This window comes from Camarhynchus parvulus, chromosome 2 (genome assembly GCF_901933205.1).
Source record: "Camarhynchus parvulus chromosome 2, STF_HiC, whole genome shotgun sequence".
In the NCBI taxonomy this organism is placed as follows: Eukaryota; Metazoa; Chordata; class Aves; order Passeriformes; family Thraupidae; genus Camarhynchus; species Camarhynchus parvulus.
The window spans coordinates 40,128,873-40,153,079 of NC_044572.1; the positions used below are offsets into that span (position 1 = coordinate 40,128,873).

At 38.9% G+C, this 24,207-nt stretch overlaps 1 protein-coding gene across 1 annotated transcript in view; it reads left to right on the forward strand.

Annotated features, from left to right (window-relative positions):
* Positions 1–704: 704 nt before the first annotated feature.
* Positions 705–24,207, forward strand: part of CMC1 (C-X9-C motif containing 1) — a 42,087-nt gene continuing 18,584 nt past the window's right edge. Inside the window, exons 1-2 of the mRNA XM_030968780.1 lie at positions 705–805; positions 13,311–13,403. Coding sequence (XP_030824640.1) covers positions 781–805; positions 13,311–13,403 — 118 coding nt within the window. The 5' untranslated portion in view covers positions 705–780. The remainder of the gene's footprint in view (positions 806–13,310; positions 13,404–24,207) is intronic.

Consider the following 24,207-nt stretch of genomic DNA (forward strand, 5'->3'; position numbering starts at 1 on the left):
CCCGGGAACATGGTGCTCTGCACCCAGGCCTGTCAGGAGCCCAGTTCTGGGCTCCTCAGTACAAGAGAGACATGGAGCTCCTGTGGTGGATCCAGCGGAGGGCAATGAGGATGAGTGGGGCACTGGAGCATCTCTCTTATGGGGAAAGGCTGAAGGAGCTGGGCCTGTTCAGTCTCGAGAAGAAACATCTGACAGGGGACCTTATCAATGTGTATAAATATCTACAGTGGGGGTGCCAAGAGGATGGAGCCGGGCTCTGCTCGGTGGTGCCAAAGAACAGGACTAGAGACAACAAGCAGAATCTGATGCCCAGGGAGCTCCACCTGAAACATGAGGAAGAATTTATTTACTGTGCGGGTGACCACGCACCGGAACGGCTTGCCCAGAGACGGTGTGGCGTGTCCCTCACCGCAGATACTCCAGAACGAAGTGGACGCAATCCCCCAGGACGACCCTGTTTGCGCAGGTAGGTTGGACAAGATGACCCACTGCGGCCCCGTTTCAACCTGACCTATTCTGTGATTTTCTGATCCCTCGGTGACTCACAGCGTATGAGCCCACCCACGGTAAGGAAATCACCGCAGTGGCGGCTCAGTCGCGGCAGCAGCCCACCCCCGTGCCCACACGCCCGGCACCTCCGCCCTCAGCGCTCCCGCCCCCGGTCTCCGCCCGGCGCGGGGAGGAGCGGGAGGAGCGGCCGGGCCGTGTCGCGCCTGCGCCGCAGGGCCAGGGAAGCGCGCGCAGGCTGTGCGCAGCTGCCGTCGCTGCGTGGGGCCGCAGATGGAGCCTGCCCCCGGCGCCGCAGGTAGGGGCGGTCGACGGGCGGGCGGGAAAGAGGGAGGGAAGAAGGGAGGACGGCAGGGCGGCGGAGCGCCCCCCAGACATACTCACTTCACCCCCGCCCTCCTCTCCCCCACCGCCGCTCGCCTCGCCAAGGCTTCCTGTGGGAAACCCCCGCCGCTTTCCGCTGGCCCTTCACACCCGGCGGAGAGGGCGGTGGCGTGGGCTGCGGCGCACCGCCGGTGGGTGCTGGGAAGGGCTACCCTGGGGGGCTCCGGCCCGGCCTCCGCGAGGTTCCCGGCGGGCTGGGACGTTCCTGGTGCCCTCAGCGGGCTCCCGGCGCCGCCTCCGTGCTTCCCTCCTTGCCACTCTGCTGCCGCCGCCGCCGTGACCTCCAGCGGCGGGCCGCGGGGCGAAGGCAACCCCGGGGCGTCCCGCGGGTGCCTGCTGTAGCCTCTCTGGCTGTGTAACAAAAGTAAAGGCAAAGTACCAACATTATGGTGTCCTCGGCTTCGTGCTACAGAGGTCTTGTCCGAATGGTTATAAACACGTGTCCACAGGAGCGAATGTAAGCCCGTGGCCTTTATACCCATGTAGTGTTCACTGGCTGTGCCCAGAGTTCCCGAGTCAGGTGCCTTCGGCTTGGTGTCTTAAAAGGCCATTCCCTTCAGCTAATGCAAGGTGTTGAGTCTCCCGTAGGTGCTGGTCACCTGCCGTGGTCGTGGCTGTGCACCTCGGACCCTGCCGCCTGTGGCTGCTTCTCCAAAAGGAAGGATGCTGGCCAAGGCCAGGCTCTCGGTTTCTGATGGAAACCTGTCTTGGACCTGCATCTCCAGGCCTTGCAAAGAAGGTGTTCACAGACTAGTCAAGTTCTGGGTTTATTGATTGTATCCTCTATGCATTGATCTGTTGGTCAGTTAGGAAAACGTTATAAAACTTAGCCTGGCATTTCAAGTGGTGGATGTTCATCTACACCGTAATTTCACTTCCTAGTTGTCCTGTGGAAAAAGCCTAGTTATTACATTAGTTAATTCACAGGTTCACAGAATAGGCTGAGCTGTAAGGGACCCGCAAGGATCATTGAGTTTGACTCTTAAGTAAATGGTCCATAATGGGATCAAACCCACAACCTTGGTGTTGTTAGCAGCATGCTGTAACCAACTGAGCTAATCCCAGCAATTCAACCTGTTGTGATTTCAGTGCAGAACAAAAGGCGTGGCACCAAACACTGAAGTCATTGGCATTCTGCTTCCATATTTATGTATGTAATGACATTATCTGTCCCTCCCAAACTATACTGTGGTTGTATGTTAGCTGTGGTAGGACTGCTAAGGGTGTACCTGCTGTGTGGCACCAATACTGAGATTCATCTGAGCAGTGACATTGCTTACTAACACCTCTCTAAATCTGCTACCTTGTTATCCACTATCTTTTCCTTCCCTCCCCCGCTCCCCATCAGTTTCTGGCTTATACAGTTCTGTTAAAAACCTCAGAATGAACTAAACGTGGAGATGTCTAAGTGAGGTAGTAGAGAAACTGGAACAATTGCTGCAAGAGGTGTGAGCTGCCCTGTTCATGTTAGCAAGGTGTTAACCCAAATACCCTAGTGTGGCAGGTTTTAATGTCATCGTTGTTAACTGCTTCTTGGCTCATATATGAGAAAAAAAAGGGAGGATCACTGTTCTGTAAATTGTTACCATGACTGATGCTTCATTTTATGGTCACAAAAGACACAAGTATTCTCATGGCTTTGAAAGGCAGTAGGGAGTGAATATCAAGGAGTCCTCTGAAGCTCAGATTGTAGAACCTGTGAATTATGTTGTGATTTGTATGGGAGGGGTTTTTTGATAGCCGTAGTTTGGGAAGAAACTGTGGTTGTGTCATTAGGTAATTATTTCCAATAAATAAATCGGTAGTAATAAGATTTTATGTTCATAAAATCACTGGTTATCCTTAGTTGGAATAGACCCACAAGGATCCTCAAGTCCAATTCCTGGCCCTGAATTCCCCAAGACTTCCTCAATAATCAGACGATGTGCTTGAGTGTGTTGTCCAAACGCTTCTTGCACTCTGTCATGCTTGATGTCATGAGAACTTCTTGGAGAGCCTGTTCTAGTGCCCAGCCACCATCTGGGTGAAAAATCTTTTCCTAATATCCAGCTTAAAATACCTCCCCTAACTCCGCTTAAAGTTTCTGCTTTACAGTGAGAAAGCTGTAGACTGCAGTGAGGTCTCCCTTCAGTCTCCAGGCTGGACAAACAAGTGACATCAGCTGCTCCTTGAGTGCCTCTAAGCCTTTCCTCTCCTCTAGGCCCCTCACCAACTTTGTAGCTCTCCTTTTGATGCTCTCCTAAAGTTTTATATTCTTTTTGTATTGTGGAGCCCAAAACACACAGGACTCAAGGTGAGGCTGCCCCAGCTCAGAGCAGAGCAGGACAATCCCCTTCCTTGCCTGGCTGGTGATGCTGTCCCTGATGCCCCCCAGGACAGGGTGGCTCTCCTGGCTGCCAGGGCACTGCTGACTCTCATTCAACTCTCCAGGACCCCCAGGTCCTTTTCTGCAGTGCTGTTCTCCAGATGCTTTTCCCTCAGTCTGTCTGTACATCCAGAATTGCTCTATCCCAGGTGTTAAACTGTGTTAAACTTCACATGGTTGGTGATGGTTCAGCCCTTCACTTGTATAGGTCTTCCTGGAGGATCTCTGCCTTTGAGGGAGTCAACAGCTTCTCCCAGTTTAGGAAAGTGTTACACTATTTTGTTTTGTCCTTCTCCAAAATCAATGTGCTGCAGCCCAGCATTGAATTTGATTTTTATATGCAGCACTTCCAAAGCTATGTAGGGTGCAGTTTTTAGTAGCAGAGGCCATGGGTTATGATAAAGTTTATTTTATTTGTACTGTGCACTTGGTTATAGCTGTCATTTTCAGGTGGTGATGTTTGGATCCCTAGTTGAACATTCACACATGCATAAAATGGAGTCATGGACAATAGCTGAGATAGACAATACCAAAACCTATCTGAGATAGATAGGTTTTGGTACCTATCCTTGACATAGGGCTTAAAAACAGAGGGTCTGAAGACTGTTTTGGTATTTTTCCTAAGCTACTTAACATGGATATTTCTTCAGGTCAGGTGGAAGTGTAGGTTGCTAAATAAAACAGCAGTTTTATCAGTGAATGGAGAAAATTTGGCTTGCAGAATGGATGTGACTTGTTTTAAAGTGGCAAGGGTAGTAAGACTAGGGCTAGAAGAATACACTGAAAAGAATGAAATTATAGCTTCAGAAGACAGAAAGGATAAAATAATGGGCGATAAAGCAATGTTGAGTTTAAAAGGAAAAATGTAGAAGTAAAAGAAAAAGTTGTTTTCCAGCTGTTCTTTTTCAACTTTTAGTTAAACTTCTTTTAGATAAGTTTTGTGACTAATAACATAAGTTACCAGAATAAAATCTGCAGTCCTTGTGTTAATGTAACTGACAGGCTTTTAGCCCTTGTCACCTCATGCTCTGAAACTTGAGAACACTGGTGTGTTTTAATCATACCCCTGATGTTAGTTTCCAAGATGTTCATTCATTTATATTGTATGTACTGATTGTTCATTTACTACAGAGGTACAGAAGTCAAAGGTAGGCATTGTTTTTCATTTGTCTCTGAATCCTTACTTCCAGTTAAAGATTTTTTTTAAAATGCAGGAAGAATGTTATTTGGTCCTGTTATTCATAAGCCTTGCTCTTCATTTGTGTGTGATGTTCTTTATTTGTAATGAAAGGTGTAAATTTTATCTTGAAACATGTGGCTAAAGAGCTAAATATTCAAGCTCTCAAGGAGTTTGGTCAGATTTGTTTCTACAATGAAACTTTTATTTGTGATTTATGTTGTTTTTCATTACACCTTGTCACACATTTCTGAAAATTATGTAGTGCTGGAGCAGCTGATTAATAGTATTGAGCACGACGGCAAATCTTAGGTGATTAACATCTCCTCTTGCAATAACTGGGGGATTTGCTGGTTGTTAGATTTTTCTGCATCACTTCCTCGTCCATATTGGGTACTTTGCTCTTTCTATGTCGGATTTACCTCTTACTCATCTCTTGTTTCTGGTGCAAGTTATTGCACAGTTTCTTATGTCACTGCTTAGCTCTATTTTATGTGATCTGTTTGGTTTGTATGATTCAGATAGTTTGTGGTTTTTTAGGACCTTTCTCTGTTTCTTACTCCAAGTGGAATTAAGCAATAAATTCTTGGACACCATTTACTGTTATTTAGAAAGAGCATAGAAGAAATAGGGATTTTTACGCTTGGGGCTGATTTCAGACAAGAGGTGCTCAAATGTATGGGCTTGACTTTTTAAAAAGTGTGCCACCCTATCCTATATGTAGGATTTGAATTGTGTCTGTGCTGTTAGTATATTTTAGCATCTCAGAAAAACCCCTGGAATGTGTATTTGGTTGCTGAAACCCTCCTGCATGGTGTTTTTGTTTAAGTGACAGAAAATTGTGTTGAGGATTTCGCATCAGTTACCAAGTGAAGCTTTACAATAGTGGAATTAGGGCTGGCTCTGCTAGTTTAATCCGTGGTCAGCCCACAGTCCTAGCTGTGTTTACTGCATTTTGCTGGAATTCTCATCTGTTTAGAGATGGGATTTGAGGTGGGCTGAGGTGTTCCCTTTATAGGTAGCTCACAACTGAAGTTTTCCTAACTGGCAAGTCTGTCATACTTGAACAATGGTACAGGCTACGTGTTAATGAAGCTGCATTATTTCCAGTAGTAAATATTAAGTCCTAATCTGTAATTAATTTTCAGGCTCTGTAACTGGATTTGCTGTATGCTCAGCAGTGTAAAAACATCTCCTTGTGTCGGCTTGGCTTTAGTTATTACTCACTAGATGTATGAGCATTTGAAATCTGCATGTAATTAACAAGAAAGTGTGCTTTGTCAGGTCTGCTTTTCCTTTTCTTTCTAGGCATTACAGACTTGCTGTAATACAGCCATTGTTCACTTTTAGCAAACAGCATTCTCGTAATCCAGTACTGCCATATTGCAGGAACATGAGCCCGAAAACAAAATGTAAGATAACAAATTCAGCCAGTGAAAAAGGTGAAAATTGACTTTGAGGTGATGATAGAATGTTGAGAAGTTAAAGCTTTGGAAATTTTCCCTGGTGTTGTCATCCCTGCACTCCATCTTAGTTTAAAATTATGTCAGTATTAGAAAGATCTCAAAATCTGGAACTTTTAAAATACAATTAAATTTATTCATATACATTTAAAGAAGAATAAAAAAGGATACTGCATAGAAAAACTGCATTGATAAGTTCCTTTTGCTTTTAAATTAGGGTTTCAGGGTATCGCAAATCTAGTTTCACTTGAATTATAACACTTCTGTCATTTCATATTGTCCTTCAATACTTTAAAACCTCTGTAGAAGCTCACTGCTTAAGGCTCTAGTTTGTATGCAGACACTGATGTGCAAATGAGATTACCAAACTCTGTAGCATTTCACATATGTATAAAGGTGTTTGTTTGGTCCTAGTCCATCCATCAGTTCACACTGGATGTCTTTGACTGATAAAATTCTTTACATTTAACAGGATTCTGAAGGGTTTTTTAGGACTGAGGTTTACGAAGCAGGATGCTGAAATTATTCTGTAGCTTTGACCCCATGAATTCCTTGTTGGTAAAGGCACAGAAGCCCTCCCAAAGGCTACAGGATTGGATACTTAAAGTATTAATTGATACATCAAATACAATTGTAGGAAAAGACCCTAAGATTTTAGAAAGATAAGTTGTTTTTCCCTCCCATGACTTTAATGGGTCTATCTCTAAATGAATTTGTTTCCGTGTGTGACTTGGTGTTTTCAAGCAGAGGTTTTGAGTAGTTGATGCAGTCTGATTCAACGATACAGACTTGTTGGAGAAGTTTTTATGATGCACATATGCATAAATGATTCACATGAATTAACCTAAGAATGGTAATTTTTATTTAATACAGAGGAATAAACTAGGCAGAATAATGGAGATGAAAATTTTGAGTTGAATGCATTCTTTTCCTGGAGGAGTACTAAGCTCTAATCATATTTGCTTACTCAAAACACTGTTATAGGTGCACTAAAATAGATCTGATTATTTTTTTGTAAAAAAAAATTTAATGTCTAGAACCAATAGTCTGATTGATGAAAGGAATGTTTGCCAATAGGCAGGCAGTGGACACTCTGCTGTTCCTTCTGTTGTTTAGAAAAGTTTACTTTTCCAGTATATTTTTATAATTATCTCATAGGCAAGTGTCCTAAAGCAAAACTTTGTAATGAAATGGAATATTTACCTCACAGAAACAATTTTTACCAAGTGACATGGAGAATAACTGAATCCTCTAAATTAATGCGATTTTGCAACTTTGTTATAAACTTGTTATTCATTCTCCAAACCATCTCAAGTATTGTGTAAACTATAGATGTGCATGTTGAAGAAATGACAGAATGGCTGTTAAATTCAAGTTTTAGTAGACTCGTCATAGATTAAAACAAGACCTTCCCTTCCAGGAAAACAGCTTCTTCGTAGTGGAGATTTTCTTTAAATGAGATGTAGGTTAAAGAATGATAATTCTGCATACATGTCCTTGGTTTTCTTCCCTTTTCACTTTAGTAACTGCTATTTCTAGTGCTGAAGTTCTTATTGATACTTTTTTGAGTTTTATTTTTTAGCTTAAAAAAGAAGAGTCTCTTAGAAATCTGTCTACTCACAACTGTTTACCTTTGATGGCAATGGGTAGGAAAAAATATTAAGGTGTAATAAAAAAGAAGATCCCATTTATGGCTCCACATTTCTCAGTCAATCTCCCAAGATAATGAAAGTGATTGCTTTTCAAATTTATATTGTTGTTGTATTTTAACTTGGATTCATGAACCTTGACTGAACTTTCTACAGCATTTTTTCTAGTAAGGAACATAACTGATGTTTAAAAGTTAATAGAATTGGAATTCCAAGAAAAGCATGAGGTAGTAAAATTGCTAATTAAAATGATGTAAAGTTACTAAAGCTTTCTCTGTTCTTCATACATACTGTGATTCTTAATGAAAAAGCAATAGTATTTAAAGTACTATTTTGAACATTTTTTGAACGTGGCTAAATAAAAAATCAAGAAAATCCAAATTATAGATTGTATAACTAGAAATGCACATTTCAAAGACTTACTGTAATTGCTTGACTCAGTTCCCTTTGGATGGAGAAGTGTGAGGTTCTTTAAGTAGCTGGATAGAGCAGATTTCAACTTTCCTGAGTAATCTGTGTCCCTGCTACCTGAAGTCATGAAAGAGGTGAGAGCAGAGCTGTTACCTACCAGCAGGATGAGTAAAGGGTGAGCAAATCAGTTACTAGCTGTGTTGAATGAAGTGGGGAGATTACATGACTTTTCACAGGACACTCTTCTAGGAAAGCTTTTGTCTTGGTATCCTCTTCTTGTAAGTGTTCTAATTAATATGAGAAGCTGCTAGAGTCCCTTTTGTTGTTAGGACTGTACAGCAGCTTTGTGTTTCATTCTCCTCTCCCCTTTAAAGGTCTGCTGCCTGCAGCACAGCTCTACACAGTGCTCATGTTGTTCTCAAGGCCATCCTGGGTCCTTTGGTCAGAGGCTAGAAAGTCAGCAAAGTATTTGTCATCTGTTTTGCCAGCTTCCATACAGAGTGAATTTGATGTGTTCTAGTGGTTGAGATGTTCTTGTTCCTCTTAATGTATATTAGTTTCTTGGGGTTTGGTCATTTTTAGAAAAATAACAAAAGCTATTAAAATGACCAGCTGTGGTCCCTGACCCTCCATGGCAATAAAGAGCATTTGCAGCTGAGGGTTTTGATCAGCCACAGAAGGCTATTATTGCAACTGTAATCTTGACCACTACATATTGTATTCAATGAGAACCACGAGCACTGAGATTTGCCAAACCCCACAGATTTGTTTGTTAAAAAAACCCCAAGTCATAAATGTTTTTTAGTGGTTTAGTGAATAGGGATATCTCATAGTTAAGTAATCTCTCTCTTTAATTCTTTACACTGGGCTGAGGTTTTATGGAAGAGAATTTCTCTTTCACAAAGGTATTCCCTTTTCTGTAGCTTTCTCCCCTTGTCTTTTTTTTGGGGGGGGCAAACTTGTAACTTCTTTAACGGTTCTTCTCTTCTGTTCCTTGTCCCCAAGAGGAGCATTCTGGAATCTGCTGGTCAGTCTTTGGGAAACATTCAGTAGCTCTATCACACAGATTCCTTGCCTGTAGACTTATATTTTCAAGGAGCTAGTGACTTAGCTGTAGCCCCTGGAAGCCTGCCTTTGGTTTTAATTCTGGCTGACTTTTGTGTATGTTTTTACAAAATACTTATTTTTAGCATTAGTAGTACTTAGTCTTTGTTTTGTAACCTTTACTTGATTAGCTGTGTTCATCCATCTGTCCCTTGTAATGTTTGATGGTACTTGAAGTTTCATCAGAAGGTAAGGTAAGGGTAAACTATCAGAGTATTGAATTGATCTAACAAAAATGCCCAAGTTTGGGCTGGCAGAGGGAGAAGAAAAAGCTGCTGCTAGCATTTGTCTGGGGTGATATGGTGGTTCACTTTTTGGCGAAAAGCCATGATCTCTTCAAACAGCCTACCCAGAAGACTAGCAAAAGTGTGTGGAGGTTGTGAGTGATACCAAAAGTATCAACTTTCAAATGCAGAAGGCAAACTGTAGGAAAATACATTTCTTACTTGTCTGGGAATAATATTTTCATGATGAAATAGAACAGGATAAGACTGTTGAAATGCAGATTCTTCTGTAGGGACTAGTCCACAGGTATCTGGTATTAGAATAAGAAGTATCTTTCTTAGTGCAGAATAGTGAACTTTCAAAAGAGGGAAAAAGTTGTTAATCTGGAAACTGTAATATAGTTGAAAAAAGGCAAAAGGAGTTGATGGTTTGGTTGTGTCCTATTTTTTGATGAAGTCTTGCTTTTGAGGTTTTTTTTTTGTTTTTTTTCCTTTGAAAGTTGTTGCCATATATGTTACTGCAGAGATGAATAGCTTGAATTGATGGTGATCTTGCAAGTGCTTGTACATCAGTATCAGAAGTGCAGGTATTTTGCTTGTGAACACATTTGCTTTATCTGCTATCTGCTATTTTTAATATTTGCACCGTATTTTTCGGAAATATTTTGTGTAACTCCTAGGGATACTGACTTCAATAAAGTGTTTTAACATTGTTGAAAGAAAATCACTGTAATTGTAATGCAATGGATAGTTGAGAATCGAGGAAGAATATTTAAGATGTTCCAGTAGAAACTCACAAGTAAATACAGTACTGCTTAAACTGAACTGGGCTATTTGGAGAGATAGTTTTGTACCCAGGGCCTGAAACTTAGACAGTATAAGATAATTAAAATTGCTTGGGCTTTTCACACAGTCACTTAGGCTAGGTTTAACACCATCAAGTCCAACTATTGTTAAGTACTAAATATTTTCTAATTAAAAATACAAAAGCCAAATTGTGTAAATACAAACATTTTTTTAAATTAAAAAAAACATTGAAACTGATACTTCACAACAGTGATTCTTCTAAAAACTGTAGATGAGTTTATAAATAGTCTTTACTGTAGTTTCCTTTATACTGTTGTATAATTAGTTTTGAATTACTGCTGTAGCTCTCTTATTCTTCCTGCTGGATGCTGCCCAGTGTCCTGATGTGCCCTCTCCTTCCTGCATTTTCAGCATTTGTAGACTTGACAACATGGGACTAAAAAGAAGGAATTTGCCTGGAGCACAGTTCTGTCATGGTTCTGGTTGTGCTGGTGTTAACACCAGTAGAGCTACTCCTTGCTATCAGTCTTATGCCTCTTTCTTTTGAATAATCAAACAGAAGATTGGGTGTTTGACCTAAGAGAAAACCTGGCAATCTTTTTTGACTGTTCTGGGCTATCAGGGAAGTCTTCTCCTTTCGGGTTTCTTTTTCTTTTCTTGCTTGCTTGCTTGCTTGTTTTTTCCCAGATGGCCCTGTGTCCTGATTCCTTTAGTTGCATTCCTATCCACTTCACCTCTTTGTCAGTAGAGGGATAGCTGATCCTTTCACTGGAGGCCTGTGCTTTGTCATTGTGAAAATCGTGGATGCTTCTGGCCAGCTTTGCCAGGAGGGGAAACCCAGCTGCCCTTCCCAGGCCATAAAGACTTCTCTCTTCTCTGCTACATTTCCATGTGTGCCGTGGTATAAAAGTTGAATCTGTGCCGAGCCAAGGGTTGGACTTGGTGATTCTTGTGGGTCCCTTCCAACTCAGAATATTCTATGATGCTAATTATGGGAAGTAGCTAAGTAGATCTAATTACTCCAAAGTGTGAATCAGCTGAGAAGCACCTTTTTACATGTATTTGAGTTAGTTTTCTGTTTTGACTTGCTCACTCACTGAGAGGTTAGGTGCATAAGAAGGGTGAGTGAGGCCAATGTGGCGCTGGTAAAACTTCCCTTTTGCTGACAGCAGGCAACCCACTTGATTCACTCTATCTGCATTTGTGTTTGTGTACTCCAAGCACCAGTATAGCCAAGTTGAGTTTAGAAAAAGAGTGTGGGAAGCAGAAATTAAGGCTGTAATTTGAGCCAGTGGTACTCATGATGCTTCAGTCTTTCTTCTTGTCCTCTTCCACTGAATTCCCTCATATGGGTGGCTTTGGAGTTATATAGTGAACAGGATCAGGGAATTTACCTAGTTGAAAAATTGCCTAACAGGAAATTTATTTACCTTTTAAGGAAATTAACTTCCCCTTTCATTCACCACAGGGTTGCTGAGCCTGTCTGTGTGGGCAGAGGGAAAAGAACATCATAGGGATGGGGAGAGGGCTGGAAGGCTGCAGTGCCAGCTTGCTTTGACTGGAGTGAGTGGGGGCATGTAGCGTGGTGGTGCCAGTTCCTGCCATGTCATTCCACTGAACTGATTTGTCCTGTTTGCAAAACATGCTTGGAAGTTTTCTGACAGCTTTGTCTTGTCTGTAGCCTATGTACCGTACCAAGTGTTTGGTACACTGATGCTCTGCACAAAGTTAAAATGAAGGATATTTGTAATACTTAATCTGTAAAACAGTATATTTGTAGAAATCTGATGTTTGTAATACTTTAATATGAAGATCAGTGCATGGAAGCAAATCTAAGTCATGAGCTATTTGTTTTTAGTGTTTTAGTTGTATGTACAGAATAGAGGGTGTTTTCCTGCTGTAGAAATGCTAAGAAGGATATTTTTGAGGAGAAATGTCTTTAGTTCAGATTCTGTATATTACTCATTGTAATCCTCTGTTGTTGCCGGATTCCACTAGTAATATCACATACAATACTGTGTAATCTCATAATGTAATGTCTTAGCATTAGTAAACTTTAAAAGATGATGATTTAAGAATGAAAAGTGTTGGTTTCAGTTATTTTTTATGAAGATGTAACAAAAAATGCTCTGAAAAATAGTGTTTGAAAGCTGTTGGTAACTTAAAACTTGCTTCTTTCCTTAGTTTCAATACATTGCACTTTCACTTTTTCTTCATTTCATCTCCTTTTCTTTTTAATGAGTAATTTTAAACTGAAATGATTGTCACCAAAAGTAACTCTGACGGTAGAATTTCCATAGTGTGAACATCCCAACTGATGCTATTCTGAAATGTGATACCAACTTCAAAAGATGAATAAAAAGTGTGTTTGAAGATGAAAACCATGCATTTGGTGTAAGTGTATTGGATTATGCAGTGTTCTGAGCAAATGTCCTCTAAAGGGTTTTAAACTCTGAAACTGAGAAATAAAAAACTGTTCTTGATGAATTCTCATCCCTTTGTTTTGAAGAAAGTGGATTTGGAAAAGCACTTTATTAAAAAAAGTATCTTTTTTTAAATGATATGTGTTGCTTACTCTAAATCACTAGCTATACTCAAGAGGAATCTGGAGACAGCTGAAAGCAAACTACAAATTTAGTTTTAAGTATCGAAATCAGGCAGCAGCACCTCTCTTTTTAAGTTGGATTTCTGAATGGAAAAGCTCCTAGATCCTCCATTGAAGAGACTTCGTTTTCTTCTGAAGACCTGAAGTCTTCCACATAGCCATACAAATTCTAGGTTGTGCTCTAGTATGTGCTGTTTTTCTCAGCTTTGTGTTAGTGAATGAAAGAGTACATACAGATCATGGCCATAGAAAAATATTAGTATCCAGAAATAAAAGTATTTAACTGCTGTGCTGTCTGTATGTAGATTTTTTAATTCAACAAGGCAGAAATTCAAATGTGCTGCCAGAATTTGCTCCTTTGTTTTTGGTTCACAGTGCATATTAAACAGAGTAGAAATATTCAGGATAATGCTCATATTTGTATCTGAGCAAATTTTGGACTTTCCATCCTTTTGATCTGCGTAGTCCTTTCATTGTACTTTCTGCTGCTCTTTGTGACAGTTTTAGTATACTCCTGTATGTTATATAAACAACGTTGTGTAATTTCTTTAGATTGACTTTTTCTGATGTATAGATAACAATTTTTAAAATTATTTCTCTTTTCACTCTTGCAGAAAATTCTAAGCTGAGACATGTAGAAAAAGATGTTTTGATTCCACTAATAATGAGGGATCGAGCCAAGGAGCTGTGTTCAGATAAGGTGCAAGGTAAGAGTCAAATATTCATTAGGAGATCAGATGTACTCACTTTTGCGCCCTGAATATAATCCTTGTTTTTGAAATCATGGAGTCAGAGAATTAATATGTGTGATCTCCATCTTATAAGCTTGCTGTGAAACCAGTATTGAAGCATATAAATCTGCTGTGTTGGCTTTGGCTGCTTGGTGATGTGGACTATTTTCCAAAATGACTTACTCTCAAGGGCTGTAGAATTTAGTATGATTAATACAAAATTTTTTCACATCTCAGTCTGGTGGTGACAGAGCAGCACAAGAGTTACTGTGTTTCTGTATGAAGTATTTAATACTTAAATAAATTCAACTGCCTCATGCAAACCTTCTTAACTTCTAACGAGAGAAGTTAAGGCTTCTCTCGTTATAACCGATTTGTTTAAATATTCCCAATTTACTGCATCCTTTCCTTTGCCCAGCATTGAAATGATCCATGCACATAAACACACACATGTTACTAGACAGTTGTTGAAATAGGGTGATGCAGTCACTTCTGCTTTCATTTTCTTGTCAAGAGTACTGGACTCTTTAAATTAATAACTCTTTAATAACTCTTTCAAGTGGTGTCACCCCCTCTGCTGGAGCTGCTTACACATTGGTAAGCCAAGAATGCTGCTATAAGAGGGATGTAAGAATGGATAAAAAGCAACTGAATTATTCTGTACAAGTGTCGGCTTTCAGTAGAGAGCATTTACATCCGGTCATCCAGATCTGAGCTCTTTAAACTTCTTTTGTTCATGCACCCCATCAGTAAAAATTTTTTGACTGCACAATCCCAATATAGGTATATTCATTTATAAATTATGTAAATGTATCACTGTACTGTATGTTATATACATTATAAAACATAAAAATAGAAGTTAAAAGAGGCTTAGGTAAAGATGAAATAAATAGTACTTTAGAATATTTAAAATATCAGTCTAAAAATATTACTGTTAATAACTACTTTTTATTGAGATCTATATGACTGAACATGCATCATAGTTTTTGAAATCTTTAACACTGTGATATAGGAATTTGAATACCTGGTTCTAAATTCAATGTATTTCAACACTTGATCTTGATAGGTGCCTGGAAAAGATACCTTACAGAGGTGCATAGATCCCCATGGAAGAAGTACATAGTTGTTTACTCTTAGGAAGTTTTACTTAACTATACTCATTTTTCAGTCCTATCCACAAGTTTTGCAATTGGTTTGCTTGAAATTGGGATAATAAATTATCTTCTGCCCTGATGTCAATCAGTTTTTCTTCCAAATTAACAAGAAGGTGTTGCATGTCAGTGTTTTTAACCCCCTAAAACTCTCATTGGGAAGATTTTTAACAGGTTAGAAAGTTTTGTTGATATCCTTTTAAAGTGTACAGATACAGGAGGTTTTTGTAGGTGACACACGTTTTGTTCACAACGAAACCAAACCAAAAATTACATAATTAGGTGAACATATCCAAATACCTGTTTTCAAAATGCTTTCTCCAAAATGCAAGTTTCTTTTGCAAAGGAGTTTCTTTCTTAGTCATTATTAAAATTACACCTTCACCTTAAAGGGACACATTGAGTGCTTAGTTTTTGGAAATTCCTGCTAGGTAGCAAACTGCTCACAGCCACCTGTCATCACCAAAAAGGTCAGTGGATTTGGAGCACCTGTCAAACCTGACACATTTTTTTCACAAAAGATAACTCTTTGAAGCACTTTGCCACAAGTTATCCAGAGAGCAAACCTCTCTGCGCTGCCAGGGATTTTTGTGGCCCCTCCCCATCTCACTGCAAAGTCTGGTAAAGATGCCACTGTTTAATAAAGGCTTGTTTTTGTCAGGTTATAACATTGTTGCCATCCTGTAGCACACTGTTCACTCCTGGCTCCAACTACTTTGCTGCAATAGCTCACCCCTGAGTGATGCAGTGAAGGAGTTTCATGTGCAGAGCTCTCTCTGTAGCCTTAGTCTGGAATTCCTTTCTTATTCCAGTCAAAGCAGCCACTCCATCACTAGCTACATTTGAACAGTTTTTCCATAAAATGTGTTTTTTATTCAAGATGCCACTTCCTGTTGAGAATAGATCTTCTCTAGTACATCTTTCCTTTAGTGGCTCACAAAAAAAAGTCTATTTTTTTGCATTTCATTGTTGAAATGCAAATACCACAAGGTGTGAGAAGTTAAAAACTTCTCTACTTTCAAACTCAACTGTATAGCAAACCTCCCACACTATGTAACTTGTTTTAACACTTGTTTCTTCAAATCTTTAGCACTGTCTTCTGTGCATCTTCCAATGGTATTTACTGACAAAGGAGTGCATTTTAGTTTGTTGCCATATTGTTTTCCCTGAATTATTTCAGCGACTTTTACCATGGCAGGAAGAACAATTGTTTCCCCAATGGCATGTGGTTTTTTGTGTTTTGCTATTATTTGAGAAACTTCAAAGGAAGTTTCTGGAGTTTTATCACTAGGGCACTCTGTGACTAGAGTCAAGTCTAGGTAAAGTGGAGCAGTGTATTTTTAAGCAGCTGCTTTTAGAGGTTCTCAAAAAAATTTTAAAAAGTAGTGTTACCGTAATATCTGCCAAAGGAAAGTGGCATCATGCTATAGGTGCCTTCCAGCGCTGCCAGAAGGACTTAACAGACCTTTTTTTTTTAATTTGAACAATAGTTGAATCATTTTTACTTTGAATTCTATACCTGTTGGGGAAAAAAAATGAAGATGAAAAGCAATTGCAGTAGTGCGGGTCATTTGAAAGATGTTGGTTAAAAGTATTTTGAGAGCTTGCTATTTGTATAATATTGTTTGAGGTTAACCAAAGGCACAGTGTGAATGTCTTTTTCTCCTCTGAACTTTGTGCAACATGAGGACTTTGGTTTCAGCATCTTCATTTTCTGTGGCAGCAGCCAATATTGGAGGTTCTTGAGCTGTGAGCTGTGCACCATTACCTCACAGCTTCTCCATCTTTTTCCCTCCATAAATTTTAAAGCCAAATGTTATGGGTTTTTTTTCTGTGATGTTAAGCAAAATTATAATTTCTTCCTTCTTTCTCCTGTGTAGAGTTTAGTTAGTTATTATCTTTAGGAAAATAAGATATGTGGGTACATCCATCTTCCCATCATTCTTCTGTCATCTGTAAGCTAGCTTTGATCAAATTGTGTGAAAGTTAGAAGTGGAAACTGAGTATTTCTGAAACATTTTTTTTTGTCAAATAGGCGAGCAAAACCCCACATTAATACCTTTATTAAAATAAAAAGGTGGTAGCAGAGCTTCAGTTATTTTGTTGTACACCTTTTCATCTGGGTGGACGGGAGAGACCAAACCATTGAAATGAAGCTTAAGCAGTTTTGTGATCAGTAGATTTACCATCTCATAAATCCATTGTGAGATTATTCCTGTAATAAATTTGTCTTGTTAGTACACAGGGATAGGTGTTAATCAGACTAAAGAGGCTATGCTCTTTATGCTGTAAACAATTATAAGCTATGAACATAAGCTGTGTAATTAAGTAATCAAAGCTCTTGTGACTTGGTTTGTGTGCTGTGGAGTGTACACACGTGCATGAAATGGAGTTGTTTACACTGAGGGCAGAGTTACTCATTTAGCTTGCTCTCAATGTAGGATTTTTCTGCTTTATGTTAAGTTCATGTTTCAGAAAGTCCTATTAGCAGACCTCTGTTTCTTTTTGTCTTTAGGAAATTGTGATAAATGCATTGGTACTGTAGGAAATAAAGCTATTCCACAAGTATGGGCCCTTACAATTGGCTCGATCAGGCTGGGTTCACATGTGTCCCTATGGGGAGCCCCTGTACATTCAATAGTGCTCTGCATGAGCACAGGGTCCATCTGTAGCCAGCCTGGTACCTTAGCCTGCAGCTATACCACCTAGAGCTGTGTGCTTATCAGAGCTAATAATGCAAGTAATGACAGCCTGTCCAGCACGTGTTCCAGAGCTGTCCAGGGAAAAGAAACCCCAAGGGTTACAAAAATAAATAATAAAAAAAGGGTCTTGTTAACTTAAGAAGTGATCCTGCTCCCTAGCACACAGTTAAATGGCTGGCTCATTGCTGTGCTTGGTTCTCAGCCTACCAAAATGGCTTAGGGAAGAAATAACCATGGAAAGTATGTCCACTCTGGTCATATTTCATTTTACTTAGATTCTTTGAATTTGCTTACAGCTTTTTTTTTCAGATTGTTCTAGTGTAAGTTCTTGTGAGTGCTGCATATTTCTTAAGAATTTTGTAGCTCTCAGTTTCAGAATGACATTTGTGTGATTTAGGATTTTCAAGCACTTTTTTCAGTGAAAATGGATATATTAGTGTTTTTGTGAACTTGGGTAGTAATTCTGTTAACATGCTTTCTGGGAAACACTAGCCAATTTTCTGTGACCATTATGTAAATATGCTTTATTGTGTTCATATCCATGCATTGTATGTGTGTATGTGAAATTGTGGGCAAAAGTGTCAAAAAACGAGCAAACAAAAAACCCCAAAAACATTGTCATACAGGAATGTTTCATTGTATTTTTACAAACTATAGCATGAATCTGCCTGAAACAATATTAAATTAAATATTTCTGTATCAGCATGTCCTTGCATTTCAAACCTAAGTAACCAAAAGGATCATTTGTTAGCTATTGCCTCACTTACTGCTTTTATGAAATAATTTCTTAAGCGAGCTGTTTTCCTGTTTTGCTTTAATTTCCAGTTATAAAATCTAAATATGAGTAAGCTTCTTCAAAGCAAATTCATAGCAAATTTCAGGAACCTGGAGTTAGCGTTTTTCATCAGAATGGTGACCTTTAGCACATCAAAAGTTCTGTAGTTTCACCAAGCTGTGCTTTGCTTTCCGTGAGGCCATGCCCTAAAACTAGGGACAGCTCCATGCTCTAAAACTAGCGACAGTAATGGAAAAAGTTGCAAGAGCTGTGGTTGTTTCTTAATAATTTCTACAGAGAAGTTTGTCTCATTTCTTGAGAGCACTTACTCTGCTGTTCAAAGTTACAGATTCTGAAACTGAACTTGATGGGTTTTTTTTTAGTAACAGAAATACAGAAACTTGGGCTGTCAGCTTAATTTGATTTAATTTTGGGTTACTTGGCTTGGAAAATAGAAATTACTGACTGACTTTGAGATGTTGCGAGTTTAGACTCTGAAGAAGTCGTATTGAATTGAGATCCCAAAAAGAAATTACTGGGTCACAGAGTCATTCATGAAATTAATTCTGTATTATATTTATTGTAGATGTTTTGTGTATTGATTGTATTGTAAAGCATTTCTGCCCACCTTCCAAAACCTCACAACCTTTTTTTTTTTTCCCTGGGGAAAGAGCAACTTGATCCAGCGACAAGGGGTTTAAGTTCTGAACTTCTTTCCTCTGAATTTTGTTGTCTATTACTGTCACATCATCTGGATTTGGGCCCTTAAAGTCATGAAGAGGACGTGCAAACATCTTCTGTAACTGAGAGTCCTTTGTATGATTGAAGGATTCAATAGAAAATAGACCTACAGTATTTTCAGGGTCACTGGAGGGACAGGTAGTTCAGCCTGGTTCTACCATTAGAAAGATGGTGAGGTAAAGGTACCCATTTCTCATTTTAAGCATATTGTGGGAGACATCCATTTGATCAAGATGACAGGTTGTTCTGTCCTTTTAAAAATTATTAATCTATTTAAAAATTTTTACGAGGGAGACACAAGGAAGATGTTTCTCCTTGTACCGAGTTGAGCACCTTCACTGGAGAACACTGTTGTGTTCTGTTGTCTGGTGGAGCTGTGTAATTGAAGCAACTGGAGTTACATTGCTGAAAAAAAATCTCATAATACTTGGCAGGGCTTTAAAAATGGTTTGGAAAGTGTGGCTGGAAAAGGACATTTCCAAGCAACCATCCTCCTCCCATTCTCCAGATTTCCCATTAGCCCTCTCCTCCTCAGGGCTCATGTTGATACTTAGTGAAGATGATGGGATGCAACACTACTGCAGGCTTCTCTACAGTTGAGCATGACCAGTGTCATCAGGAGTTTTGATAATGTGCAGTTACTCAACAGTCCTGTCACTGACATTATCTCTGTCCCCCTAGGGGCCACCTGCTCTAGACCATGACCCTTGCACCTGACATAGCAAGGTCCGTAAATCCAAAGAAATTTCTGATTGAACTACGTGTGGTGCTGTACATTTAAATGCCCAAGCACACCTTTAGATACTCCTTCTTAAAAAACCCATCCTTCTTATATATACTTTCCTATCAGAAATGCAGATAATGAAACATGTGAAATCCTTAGCAAATTTTGCTTGATGTTTCTTTCTTTCCCTGGTATTGCAGACTGAGTTCTGTTAATTGTTGCCAACCCTTGTTGAATGCTGAGGGAGGATTAACCTGTTGGTACTACAGTTCTGACATCAGAAGATGCTAACACTGATAGTAGAAGGAAATTACATGACAGCTCTACTTAAAAATTTTGATGAGTGTTCTTGTCTTATAGCAAATTAAAACTAAAATCCCCATTTACAGCTGACCTTTGCTTATCCACTTTGCATCATTGTGAAAATATAGTCCTTACATCCTTACAATTTTTTTTCAAGTTCACATCTCCTAGGAATATGTGGGAAGACAGTGATCTTCTAATTGACCAAAGCAAAAAGATCAAGTGACTGATAAAAATCAATGAGTTAACATGACAGCTGCTGGTACCTTTTTTTAAATTGAGCTGCTGTGATCAGAAATTGCTTACATGTGCTTATGTCCATATTACTCAGTTTGGTGGAAAGCCTGAAAATTACAATGGAAGAATCACAGATTTTTTTATGACCACAATAGCCTTCTCTTAGGAGGATGAAAAAAAAAAGCGGCATTATTACCTGCAACTCCATTTTTTGTGAGAGGAAGGTTAGTATAATTGAGAACATTGTTTCAATTCAGCAACAAAACTGCAGGTGGAGAGTGGAGGAAAGCTGTTGTCCTCTGTTGCTGTATTTATTATCTGAATACTGAAGTATATTATAGTCATATTGTGACCACATGACCTTATATGAAACTATTGATACTACATTATGTTTTATGTGTTGTGCAGTAGTCAGTTATTTAAATTATTTTAGATGTTTTGGTAGTGTACAGTTATATTTAGTACTAATAGTAAATTGCTATGAGTTTTTTTTCTGGTTTGCATTCCTTGAGAGTAAGATGCTGAATTTTTATACGATGCTCTTATTTACACACAATAGCTTTTATTTGGGAAGAAGTTACGCAGTGCTATATATTTCCAGTGAAAATTTACTCTGATCACATTTAACTATGTGACTTAATACAATCTCTAGAGGGATTATGGTATATTGAGCTTTGCTCCAACAAACTGGGCAGAGAGAACAGCTATATGTAAATTAGAATTTGAAGAAATGAGATTCTAGATTTGTGTGTGTTTGTTTGTTTGTTTGTTCGAGTGAATGATAACAACATGAACTACCCTAAGCTAATTTATAGAAAAGAAATATGGAGGCATATTGTCTTGCTTGATGATAGAAATTTCAGTGTTCTAACTAGTTTTGAGCACTTTGAAGAAAATGTTCAGGGAGGGAACTTGCCTGGTTTGATTATTTTTGTTCTTCCCAATGTCCATGTCATTTCAACCCAGCTGATGACAAGAAATGGGTCAGACTGCTGCTAGCTTTACCACTGCAACTTAGTTGTGTGGGTTTTTTTAATTTTTCTTTTTTTTTTTTTAGGGAAAGGAACAGCTTTTACAGGGACAAAGAGAAATGAAATCACTTTCAGTGAAAGAAAGAGGCCTCATTATAGCCACCAACAGCAGTTATTGACAGCTACACTTCCTATTAACAAGGAGCATTTAAGAGTTTGGCTGTTGGATCTTTGGACTTGATCTAATTTGCTAGCATTAATTAGTTTCTTTTGAGCACAGACACTTGGTGCTCACAGCTATAGATTTAGAGGACTAATTAGGACAGAAAATTGAACAGAATGGGGTAAGGCATTAACCTTCAACCATTACCAGCTGGGGCTCTGATAAAGACCGCAGAGTCCAAATGCTCCTATTCATGCAAAGAGTACTTTAATGAATATCAATTTCAGCCAGGTTGCCATATCTTACAAGCCCTGTTTTGATTTTGATTCTCTTACCTGGTAGAGATTTTTATGTATAGATATTAAAGTGATATTGGTAGTTCAGAGCTCATAGATGAGAACCTCAAGAGATTACCTGTGTTTTGTGCAGTCTTTCAATTTGCTTTTCTCAAGTTACAGATTTTATTGGTTTCCAGCTAAGATCCTGAATTTCAAATTGATTTCTCCGTCCAACATAAATATATTAATATAGCCCAGATTAATTGCATGTTCTTAATAAATGCTGGTGTAAAAAGAAGATGCCTGTGTGGCTTTGGATTATTGTAGTACATGGTAGTAATATCCATGACAAGAGCACTCACCAAGCTAACTGCTGAAAGTTTAACAGTAGGTTTGCTTCTTCTGTAGCTCTTATGGTGAAATACAATTATTGTATTATGGTATTCAGTTGGTAATGTAGTTTGAGGAGGAAAGCTATTCTTCCAGAGTGTTTTAACATCTGCAGAATGAGAGTACTTTAATTGTATATAAGGAAAGAAAAAAAACTAATTGCTTTTGTCCTCTTGTATAATTTCTTGGATTGTTGGAAGAGTTGAACTTGAAATTAAGCATCCAAATCATCAGCTGTTTCCACCCTTTAGTCATATTAATACTCCCTGATAAATTCCCCATTGAAACTGAAACATTGTTGCTGTCTTCATTTGGCTTCTGTACCCGGAAATTCTATGCCCACTGATGAGAAAAGTTTCAAAGCCTCTTCTCTATCATAATTTCTCCAAACTTGTTTTTTCAGGAATGATGCTAACACTGATGTATATGCCTTTTCTAATTATTTCCAGTTCTCCACTAGTACACTCTACAGTGTTAGATTGAATAGCTGGTTTCGTGTCTTAGGGTCCTGGTGAGGTAAGATTGCTAAAAAACTGTAAAAATAGAGAAATGCAACCTTCCATGTATCTAATGATCTTGGGGTATTTCATGACATTTAGATCAGTCTTTAGGGAACCATGTGCAGGGAGGAGTGGAGGAGACATGGTCAAGTTCTTCTCCCAACAAAGGGGTGAGGGTGCTGTTCCAGCCACTGACTAATGCCTTTTCCCGGGTGTTATACACAGTGTTTGCTGATCTCATAGTTTTCTGTGTCAATCATTCTTATTACCAGCAAGGGAGCACAAACTTGGGATTCTGTGAGGGGTTTTTTGCATCCATTCTGCTGGTGGCAATAACCTATGGGTGCAGTGTTAGAGTGTTACAGTGAGGTGTTAGTGTGGCGTAGGTGGACAGAGCAGTGGCAGTTCATGTGACTCACAGTAGCTGTTGTTTTAGCTGCCTGTCCTTAACAATGTATTAAGTTGTTGCTCTGAAATTTTGCATTATAAACCCCTCTTAGATACTACATCCAACAGTTACACAGTTAGCAGTTAGTGTAAATAAATCTTAATACTTCTAAGAGGTCATGCTATATTCTCATTGCCTGTGTATAAATATTTATGTTGTATATGAATTATTAATATTACCCTTGGGTTAGTTTCACATGGAAAATAGGTTATTTTTCAGCTGTAGAAGTCAGAATGTGTTGTATAGGTACCATTAGGTTCAGCGGTGGAAAATAAAACTTAGTTTGATCAAAATGTTGCATCTGTGAATTCAGAAATACAATAAATAGTGAGCATTCATGCAGACTAAAAACACTATATTGACCTGTATTCAGCATAAGGTGGTAGGGGGAAGCTTCTGTATATTCTTTAGAAAACACATGAAGTTGATAAGTATATTTGCCCAAAAAAATTGCTTATCCAAACCTCAGAAATTGAAATGAAGCTCAACAGGAATTAATATTAAATGGAAATCAGAATAGGAGTTGTGATTTTACTTAATATGCTTTGATTTAATGAGACAATGAATTATGAGAGTTGTAATTTTGATGTCCTGTATGTTGTAGACCTATACCTGTTGTACATATTTTGTATAGAATGTTACAACTCAGCCGAACTAGTAAAAAAAAAAAAAAGGACAGGAATCACAGGTCTTATCAGGCAATAAGGGAGCACAAAGTTGAAACATAGTTTGGCAACTACACACACTTTCAACAAGATGTGGTGTTCTAGGTGTTCTTCATGCTTTTTGGTCTGTGTTCTTCATGGTTTTCTGAAAACAATGAAATCTCAAATTTTTATCCTGTTTTGCGATGGAAATATTTTAAGCTTCCTCTTACATGTAGAGCAGTAGTTCTAAAGATTGCTTAGCTCAAACTGAGGGAGTTGTCCCTCTAGCATTTAGTTTTTGATGCAGTAGTTAATGGGTCCTGTGGTAACCACACTGACAATGCACAAGTGTTTTTTTTTATAGTAAAGACAATGTTGTCTGTTGCTGAATAAAACTATGTTCTTGTACATTGTTTTTCAGGTCCTTTTAATAACAACAACAAAAAATCCCCCTCTTTCCCACCCCCAAATTTAGTTTTGTTGCAGTTGTAAATGCTTTCCAGCGGTTGTCTCTGTGGTGCTGCATAGAAAAAGAGTAGGGAGATTTGTGCTCTGGAGAGTGTTTTACTTAAAGGTCTGATGCCTAAGAAGGGAGTAAAGGCTACAGTATTGAAAGGTCATAAAACACTGTGTTGTATTGTCATCCCTCTGAATTTTATTCGTAACAGTCCTGCAGAAGAGAGCACCTGGAACATTTGCTTGCCCAAATCAGGATGGGTGCCTCTACCGGAAGTGTAATCATGTAACAGA